Source organism: Sceloporus undulatus, chromosome 3, assembly GCF_019175285.1.
Source record: "Sceloporus undulatus isolate JIND9_A2432 ecotype Alabama chromosome 3, SceUnd_v1.1, whole genome shotgun sequence".
Classification (NCBI taxonomy): domain Eukaryota; kingdom Metazoa; phylum Chordata; class Lepidosauria; order Squamata; family Phrynosomatidae; genus Sceloporus; species Sceloporus undulatus.
Genome location: NC_056524.1, coordinates 241,128,666 through 241,139,167, shown reverse-complemented (window position 1 = coordinate 241,139,167; position 10,502 = coordinate 241,128,666). Strand labels below are relative to the sequence as shown.

The 10,502-nt window shown below is 40.3% G+C and overlaps 1 protein-coding gene across 1 annotated transcript in view; it reads left to right on the top strand.

Moving 5' to 3' along the window:
* Positions 1 to 4,853, top strand: part of SERP1 (stress associated endoplasmic reticulum protein 1) — a 5,187-nt gene extending 334 nt beyond the window's left edge. Inside the window, exons 2-3 of the mRNA XM_042460123.1 lie at positions 2,083 to 2,158; positions 3,481 to 4,853. Coding sequence (XP_042316057.1) covers positions 2,083 to 2,158; positions 3,481 to 3,521 — 117 coding nt within the window. The 3' untranslated portion in view covers positions 3,522 to 4,853. The remainder of the gene's footprint in view (positions 1 to 2,082; positions 2,159 to 3,480) is intronic.
* The last annotated feature ends 5,649 nt before the right edge of the window (positions 4,854 to 10,502 follow it).

The window sequence follows — 10,502 nt, the reverse complement described above, 5'->3', positions numbered from 1 at the left end:
GAGGAGTGGGCTTTCGTGTCCCTTTGAGGGTTTTCATCATCATCATCTTCTTCTTCTTTTCGGGAAGGTCCTCCTTTCTTTCCTTCCAGGTCCTCCATTCCTCCTTCCTTCTTGTGCCTTGTCTTCCTTTGAGGACGTCTGTCCACGTTGCTGTTGTTGTTGTTGTTGTTGTTGTTGTTATTGTTGTTGTGTGCCTTACGGGTAGAATTCACACACAGCCGCGTTAGACCAACATGGTGATGATGATGATGATGATGAAGTGGAAATCTTTCCTCGTCAATTTATGGCAGTCCTCCATGAATTCCGCGGCGCCTTGGCAGCTAAAGTGGGGTCTCTTAGGTCCCAAACACGCGGCAGTTTATAATAATAACAATAATAGTATAATAATAAATCCAGTTTATGATAATAAAATAATGTTATAATACTGGATTATTTCTGCATTGTGTTTTGGACCTTAGTAGAAAAGGGCTTCCAAGCCTTGCCTGTCAACGTATGGCAGACCCAGAAGGGGGTTTCATAGGGCTTCCTTAGGCAAGGAAGACTTGGAAGTGGTTTTGTCAGTCCCTTCCTCTCCAATCTAGCCTCCACTCGGTCTCCCATCCAAGCCCCAACCAGGGCTGGCCCTGCTTACTTTCCCAAGAGGGCACTGAGGCGACTGGTCTGCTCAGAAGAGAGGCCTAGGCAGGGGAGCAGGCGTCCTCCTTTACTTTTAATTCGGCCGTGTTCTCCATTATTTCTTGAAGGTCCTGTCTTTTACGGTGCCTGGTCTTCTTTTGCAGTTAGGACATCGGATAACCTTGCCTTTCCGCCTTTTCTCTCTCTCCCTCCCTTCTCACAACTGAGGCTCCCCTCGGAGGACTGGCCTTCCCCTCCAGTCCAAGGTGGACCCACAAAGGAGGACAGCCTGCCATGTAGGACCTTCAAGAAAAACGGAGGACGTGACCAAAGAAACGCACGCATAGCCATACAAATTAATGCTTCTTAGCTGTGACCAAAATGGAGGACGTTTGGGGATTCCTCCTGGACAGATGGTTGAAATGTAGGACATGTCCTTGAAGATGAGGAAATCTGGTCACTCTGCCCCTGTGGCCCCTTTCAGAGCAACCTCCTTCTCAGTTGTTGCCCAACAAGTTGCGACATGGCAAGCTGGAAGGTTGTCCCACTCAGGGAGCTTGGGCAGCGGCATCTCTAGGTTGGCGCCAAGGTGCCATGCCCCCCTTGACCTCCTTCCATCCCACAGCACATACAGTCCTTAAGCGTAAGTTATAGCACTTGCATATCACTGGATGTATGCCTAAGGCCCTCATGCCGTTTCTGACATATGGTGACCCTAAGGCAAAGCTATCATGGGGTTTTCTCAACACGCTTTGTTCGGAGGAGGTTTGCCATTGCCTTCCTCTGAGGCTGAGAAAGTGTGACCTTGGGCTAGTCACACTCTCTCAGCCTCCAGGGAAGGCAACAGCAACCCTCCTCTGAACAAACCTTGCCAAGAAACCCCCATGATAGCTTTGCCTTAGGGTCACCATGTGCCAGAAACGGCTCGAAGGCACACAGCAGCAGCAACAAATGACAGTAGTTGAGACATAAGCAACTAGTGAGATTAACAGTATACCGTTAAATCACAGTACCATACGCACAGTTTGAATTATTTACATGAACATAGTATCGTGTGGTTAAAGCGAAAACAAGAGGCATTTTAAGAAATTTTTTAAAGAATGAAATTTTAAATTTTTAAAAAAATTATCAAGTTTAATTTTTTTGGGAAAACCTGGTTCTGTTTCGTCCTCCCATTTTGCCCATTCATGCCATCTCTTCAGCGTTTTAAAGGGACTTTTCAAAACACAGCCTTTTTCGGCCATAGGACCACTGTTTGGGGAGCAGTGATGCCACACCCTCCTTTGGGTGTCGTCTGGTGCAGCCCACTCCCCACTAGCGATGCCCCTGCTCTGGGGGTTGGTCTTGGGAGGGGGCTTTGGAGTGGGGGGTTGGACGATGGCAGTGGCTACAGAGCAGCCACTGGCAAGTGGGATGTTTTCTATTCCTTTCTGTGTGATCCCTTCTGACTCCCGACTCTTCCTACAGAGAAACGCCCCTGAGGAGAAGGCATCAGTGGGGCCCTGGCTGTTGGCCTTGTTCATCTTTGTGGTGTGCGGATCGGGTAAGTAAGTAAGTGGTGGTGAGGGGGTTGTAACTGGCCCAGGTCAGGAATTGCAGGAAGGCAGTGGGGTGTCTACTTTTTTTTTAGAAGTTGAGCTCTTTCTCTTTTATAGAATGTGTGTTACAGCTTTTTGACACCAGTTTTATAAAGTGTGTGTGGAGGTTACATTTAAGGCTACGTTTGTTGTTTTAATTAAAGCTAGTAAACATACTTTGACTTTCAAAATTCACAGAGCAGTGACACCTTCATGGGACTAACCAAAATGCACAAAATACATGTCACAAGCTTTTTGAATTTCAAAAGCTTGCAAGTTGCTCCAATAAAAGTATCATTGCTTTGTGGATTTTGGATGTTATTGTACTATATAGCCAATACAACTACCCCAGGATATTTTTACTTTAACCTTGTTTCTCAGGTGTATTAGGTTCACTGCCAGTGGTTTCTTGGCATCCAGAAGTTCTGGTTCTTCTGTTATTGATCTAATTTATTAGCTCAGTCACATGTTTAGTCAGATCGTAGCAGCTCTCAGAACAGATAATTGTTTTCAGATATGAAAGAGCATTGAGCTGTAGTTTTCAGGTATCCAGAAAGGAAGAGCTACTCCATTAATTCCAAGAAATAAAACATCAAGTCTAGGTTGAAAGGAACATTGAAAAGAGATTTTAGGAGAAGTCTACAGAGAATTCTCTAGGAGACAGTGAGTGCCAGATGGAGGACAGGCAGTTGGAGCTTCTCAATCCTTTTTTGCTTTTTGTTTTATATGCATGTTGAAAGTGACTAAAGGCATGTTAAAGGAAGGAACCTGATATCTTCCAGTAAGCTCGTAGTTTATTTTAGGTAATAAATTTAGCAGTTCACATTCTTGATGATAAGCTAAGCAACAGTGATTTTGAAATAATTGATTGTAAATGAAATATAAATAGCAGCCCTGGGCATTTTTAACGGTTCCTCTTGGACACAGTGACACTCATATTTAAGTAAATACATGTCAGATAGAGTTGAAAGCAGAATAGCTGATTTCACAACCGATAGTTATTATGGATTGCTTTCAACCAGAAAGATGGGAATTTTTGCCATATGGTAGAATTCACTACTTCACATGCTCATCCTAATGACACTTTTCCTGATGTGTACATGGAACAAGAAAGAGTAAAATAATACTGTGTATCCTATGCAGTTTGTTATTACTGAGTGGAACTTGTTTTTTGAAATCTCTTGTACTGCCTCTTATTCTATAATTCTCTAACATGGCACCTGTTAGTTGACAAATTCTGTTATGTACCAACTTGCTTACCAATGTCTAAATTTGTTTTCTTTTATAGCTATCTTCCAGATTATTCAAAGTATCAGGATGGGAATGTGAAGGAGCCGGTCTTTGTACAAGATGGTTTCATTTCTCCTGTGAACTATAAACTCTCATTCCTGATGTTTGATAACTTGGAATTTAAATTTGCTGTCGTCTCGCTTCTGAAGAACTTTCCATGTTGACCATATGTCATTCCAGGTTCCTTCACAAGTCATTCCAAGTTTTCTAGTCCATGCCACAGTGCCTTGAGAAAGCACCACATGTATAAAGCAATAAAAAAACTATTGTTAACTTACAATCGTGGACCTACTTATTCTGTGAATCAAACTCATGCTTTCTGTTGAGATTTTAAGTGTAAGCAGTGTAGATACTTAGTGGTCACATCATATGTAAACACTGATCTTTGTTAATCTTCTGTATAAATGGAAGTGATTTTATTTAAAATTAAGACATTAAGCTTATCAGATAGTGACTGTATGACTAGTTTCAAGCACACTCATGCAATTCAGTTAACAGATGTGTGCTGTGGCTTTTGTTTATCTAAAAAGAACATCTTATGTATGTGTAGCTTAGTTTTATTGTAGCATGTGGCAACCATTAAATAATTCTGATAGAAGACTTCATTCAATGCTTCTTGGGAGATTGTTTTATAAAACAAAGTAATGTAAAACCAATGGCTTAATAGAGTATATAAGGGAGCAGAATCCTTCAGTCTTAATGTGCCAGAAGATTCACAAAATGCTTAGTTGTTGTATTGTATTTGAGTGTCAGTGATTCATATGCCATCGTTCCTTTGGGCAGGATGGGTAATGGGAGCAACTAAAATTAAAGATATGTTAAAGATGCAAAAAAAATCATCTGGTGATTTGTTCCATAATATTGTAGTGTTCAAGGTAACTCATTCAAGAGCACTAACATGCATGCAGCCTGAATAGCACTCTGCTTTTGCTGAACAAGTTAGTTAAACATACTGCTGAATCCAAATTTTTATATTGCTGTGACTTGAGCCATTTTTTTTGTTACTCAATAGCATGTTAATTTTAAAGAAGTCTTCAGCAGAATGGTGTAAAAGAAAGTGGATTACATTTTCACAGGGTAGTAGACTCATAATTGAAATGTCTTGGCCACTTCTAACCTGCTTGTTACATAGCATAGAATGATGTGAAGTTTGGCACTCTTCAGGAAATGCCTTATAAACAGGTAGTTGGACCATAAATAAACTAAAGGGCTGAGTGAAAAATTGACTAGCTAAGTGACTGATTTTGCAGGGCTGTACGATAGATGACTGGAAGGCTATGTTTTTACCATTAGCTGTCAGTACATTCTGTAAATGGGAATTGCTTGTTTGTAATCCAAGAACTATTTCCAATAAATTACTTTAAAATCTGATATGTGTTAAGTTTTGTAAGTCTTTGACACAAAGAGAGACTTAATTTAAGAACTGTTTTCTGTTAGGAATTACAGGGTGATCTTTGTTTATCTAATTGTTCCTTGATGTAGTGCTAAAATTGGGGGTTGTCTGTTTATCCATAATTCTGGCTGATCAGTGAAAGCTCAGGATCAAAATTGTTGGTATTTGAGGTTGGGGAAGATGCCGTAGTTTGAACTTTGAGCTCCCTCAAAACCCACTTGTGACCCCTCTCTCACTATAAGGTTATACACTGTATTGTATGTCAAGACATCTGTTGAATACCATGGAGAATCAGAACATACTCTTTACCACTCTGCTATAACAATAAAGCATGACATTCAGTATCACTCCCAGAAAGCCAAAGCATAGTAGCATTGGTATAGGAACTCCAGATATTTCACCCTTTGTACATGTGATTAGACAACTCTCAGTGGCTTCATGTCATGACCCTCAGAGCCTGTGAGGAAACATAATGAGAATGAAAGGAAATGTCTGAGAATGTGAATTCAGGGAGCAATTTTTTTCAGCGAACATGAATAGTCAAAAATCCCCCCCAAACAGAAGTGGCCTGAAGTCCACTTTAGTCTGTAAGCAAGCATTTCATGATGTTTCTAGGTGAGTGCATGTGTGCATGCACATGTGCTGAGGGCTGTTTAAAATTTGCACCTGCTTAAAACTGCATTGCTACTGGGATCTTTCAGTGGAAGTAGTTCACTTTTGAGAAGGTCAAAAATGGGGTTGAGGGCTACAAAATTACCTTGAGGAGGTTGCACTTGGGGAAAAAAATTACTGACTCATATCTCAATGAGACGCAAGTCCTGCAGTATTTCGTGGCCAGATGGTGATGTGAAGTGGAGTTTGGCTAACTCTACTTGGAGTTCCCCTGAAGGGAAATCTCTCTTTCCTGTGGTTGGGCAAAGCACACTGACTGAAAACCAGAGAGATATCAGAATGTTGCAATTCTGTATTTACAGCAGCATTGTTGCATGCCTCCAACATGCAACATCTTTTTTTGCATGAACAATTGGTTTAGATCAACTCATGCAACATCCTTTTAAAAAAAAACCTATGATGATCATAAGATCAACATATCAGGGATTTCTTGGTAAGTTTCTTCAGAGGGGGTTTGCCATTGCCATCCTTTGAGACTGTAGCTTGCCGCAAGTCACCCAGTGGTTTTTCATGGCCAAACAGGGAATTGACTCCTGATCTCCACAGTCAAGAGTCCAACAATCAAACCACTACACCATGTTGGCTCTCAATTATTGCATAGTGATATAAATAGGAACCCACTCTAACCACATAATGGAAGACCAAGAAAAGACCAGGGAAGATATTGTGCATTTGTTGTTATCTTGTGCCTTCAAATAGTTTCTGACTTATGATTACTCTAAGGTGGGCCTATAACTGGCCTTTCTTGGCAGGGTTTGTTCAAAAGGGGGTTGCTTTTGCCTTCCTTTAAGGCTGAGAATGTGTAACTTGCGCAAGTTACCCAATGGATTTCCATGGCTGAATATGGATTTAAACCCTGGCCTCCAGAGTCATACACCAGGCTAACTCTCTTTTGATTACTAGTCAGTGCCAATTATGTGAAAGCGGGCAGGGTGAAAGCTTCACCACCAGAATGTAAAAAGACACACATAAGAATCAGCTTTGCACTGATGATGTGAAAAGAGAGTTGTCCTCTTGCTGTCCTGCGTAGACAAAAAGCACTTTTTGAACAGAACAAAGGCATGTGTGATAAATACCAATATTTACAGCAGTGCTTGGCAATCTGATAAGCAAACCTGTTAAGCTGGAATAATTATTTTGATTAGACAATGCAGTCCCTAAGAACAATTGGTTTAAATCAACTCATTCTATGGTGAAATCTTCAAGAACGTCATTCTGACTTAACTACTCTGTGAAGAAACTGTGGTTTCATTTCTGTATCAAGTACAAGGTAAAATGTGTGGCTGATACCAAATGAATGATATGGAAGTAGAAATTAATAGTAATTCACTCCTCAGAAGTCTAGAGAAAATATAAAAATATGGTCTGCTGAACAATAAGTATATACTTTTGTGATTTAGTACTGAATTAGTAGGAGCATATTCTGTACAATAAATCACCCTGCCCTTTCACTCCTATTTAAATACGAAAGTATTTCCATGTTAATACAGTATAGAAGTATTAATTAGCAATTCCAGTATTTTCTGAAATTAGTTATTTAATTATTACATACACTGTTCTGATATTTTCTTTAAGTGGGTTTCCCAGCAAACCACCTAATTCCATAAAGATATAGACCATTTTAAAGGCTCCAGTCATAACTCTTTGTATCACCTTCTTTGATCAATTATTTGCAAATTATGGCAAATAAACTGAATTCTATAGTAGCCATGGAGCTAAATCAGACAAGTTTTGCAATTAAATGAATCCATTGTGAGAAAATCTAAACACACAAGACATATTCTTGTTCATGTTTAGAAGCCCAGATAGTTTGATGAATATAAGCCTGTCCCATTATGCACAGTGGTTGCCTTAACCAGCAGCAATGCAATGTGGGAGGACAGAACTTTGGATTTCTGTCCCCAGGATTCCCCAGTCATCATGGCCACTGTTCCATTGTCCATTCTTTGCTATCTTGGCTGCTGGGTCCGGGATTTGTAACCCTAAAAGAATAAAGTTTATATCAACACTTAATTTCTTTGGCTTTTGAAAAGGATAATAGAAGACCAGTGATCTAACATTTCTAGAGTACTTGGAATCTGAGAGTTGGAAGAGACCACAAATGTGGAGGACTAACTTCCTTCTGTTCCAAAGATAGAGAAGTCTGAAGCCAGGAGAAAAAACAGTTCTCTGAAAATTTCTTTTCATCAGAAGGAAAAAAAATGAGATATATAAATTTGTATACTTTTATTAACACAAACTGCATCATTCATGTAAAATTATACCAACTGGAAAATTTAAATAATTTTACAGGACACTCCTATACATACTCAGAAGTAAGACTCACTTTTAGTGGTGCTTACTGCAGGGTATCACTCAGAAGACAACAGCCTTAAAAGTCACAAGTGACAGTTTCCTGCAACAAACTTGTAAATATAATTACATGTACACATATGTTGACAGTGTGGTCTTGGACATTACTTCTTTACAGCAGTGTTCCTGCACCAGGTGTCACCAGGTACAGGGGGTTAGGGCTTCCAGAGTGGGGTTTTTGAGATGGCATGCACTCCCTCTCCCTGTGCCACCCCCTACACCTGACACTCCATCTTCCCAAGCACACATTGGTCTGGAAAAGGAGGGAACAGTGGGGGAGAAATGGGGGGTGGAGTGTGTGTGGAGGCATGGAGTGGTGTGTATGGGGGGGGCGGCGGCACGAGGAGAGGGATAAATAAGAAAGGGATAAGTAGAGGACATCATATTTCTAAAATGACATACAGGCTGTTTAAAGCCGGATGGAAATTGCATGCACCTCTACATAACTGAACTCCACTTAGTGGATCTGCAATTTCCAGCAGCCCTGGGCACCATAACCAATGTTTGAAATATTCTGGGGGCTGCAGTGCAGCACCATATGGAAGACCACATGATTCCTACTCCTGGTTTAAAGTGCAGACTTCAAAAGGGAGAGAGTTTGCAAGTTTGCTCAGAAATCCTGTGAGACAGATTAGACTGAGCCATAATGAATAGGCTCATATCACCAGCAAGCTTTAGTCAAGTGTGGATTTGAACCCAGATCAAGTTATCAAGTAAATCTTACTGATTCCAACCATTGTTTTACTTTCTGTTTTGTCTAGTCAAGATTTCTCTTACTTGGTTATGTTTTTTAAACCTCAGCACTACCTCAGCATTAGTAACACTGTGTCATGTAATTCATCTCTGATTTAGAAAAGTCTCAAGAACCTTGATATTTGGCAGACTTAGTATTCCGAGATGCTCTTCAAAGAAAAGAAACAGCTGTTCATTGCTGGACAGTGTGTTCTAGCAATAAACAGTATAGGATAGGTGTGTAATTTATAACCTTTCAGTATGCTGGTGATTAACTCACATTCTCTTTAGATTGTTTCTTCAGTAGCTGCTGCTAAAATAGCCAGGGGCTTTCCCCCATATTCATGTCTTCCAAGAGCTACCTCTTAGCAAAGCTTCCTTGAATCAGTGCAGTGGTAGAATTCAAAGATATAGCCGTGTTAGTCTGTACAGTATGCAGAGAGATCTTGTAGCACCTTTGAGACTAACTGAAAGAAAGATGTTGGCAGCATGAGCATGTCAACCTTTTTCTTTCAGTTGGTCTCACAAAGGTGCTACAAGATCTCTCTACTTATTTAATCACTGCAGGTTCACTTCAGCTGTACCTGAGCTGCTGCTTATCTTTGTTTTGTAGTGGAGATATGCTCACAGGTTCTGGGTCTCAATATCAGTGTCAGTAGGAAACGAGGTGTTCTTTCCCTTGTTGACCCATGCAGTGGGTAAGGAAATCTTCACAATTTTATTTGTTTGTTTCTTCTCAAAAGCACATCATTTCCAGCCATAACAACAGAGCAGCGGTCTTCTTGCATAAGAAATGTTTCCTATCTAAGCTTATCCTCTCGTCCTGACTTATCATCCTGCAGGTTTTGCTGCAGCAACTGCTGCATTCTCTCCAGGAGGGAGAGAAGACAGGTCAACTATTTTAAAGTTAATGGAATGGCATTTATCCTGTACAGTCATTATAGGTGGTTTAAAAGCCATGGCTTAGCTTTCTTTGTGCTATAATACCCATAGCCTTATTCAGTCCTGTGTGAGAAAGAAAAGGAATGAGTTGCATAATCTATATATAACATGGTTACAACTGAGACAGAAAGGATTCCAGAAGAAAAAGACACGCATAGGTAGAACACCTACAAATACTGTATTATCTGACTCAAATATAGGCAGACTAGGCTGCCTTATGGTGAAATTGTTTTGGGAAGTTGTGAGTTCCAGCTTTGTACAGTTATACAGGTCAAGAGTGCTTTGATTATGTCTTCCTCCATGGCAGGGAATTGGACTGGATGGCCCTTGTGATCTCTTATAGCTTTATACAGTGATCTTTATATAGGAAGAAATATTGTCTTATATTGTCTTTTTGTCCCACCTCCCACTTTGGAAAAAATATTTCTTGGGCTAGTACTTTCTAGCAAGACTAGTCACCATATGGCTTGGGGTAGCGGGGGTGAATTCTGGCAACTTAAGTCCATCAAATCATTTTTCAAAGTTCTCTCCCTCTGCTTTACTAGAGCTTGTCCTAAAATAACAACATTTATAGAGGTTACATGAGTGCTTTGAATACTCTGATACTTTACAAAGATTAAGGCCTGCATCTTATTACTTAATCTCAGACAGAGTAGCCTGAATGAGTCAACAATCAGGCAAATTCCAGTGGTTCAGTTGATCTATTCTAATTGCAACTAACAGTAGAATTCAGATGAACATATTTTAATGCAATAGCATTTCTGCATATATTTATCATCTAAAATTGATAGCTCTGTGGGTGTGTATATTGGAACCTATGAGAGTGATGGATATCATGTGGCCCACCAGATGATACTGGACTGCAACTTCCAGTGATACTCATCATTGAGTATCTTGAGGGGGAGAGAGGCAGGCCAGCAACAACAGGC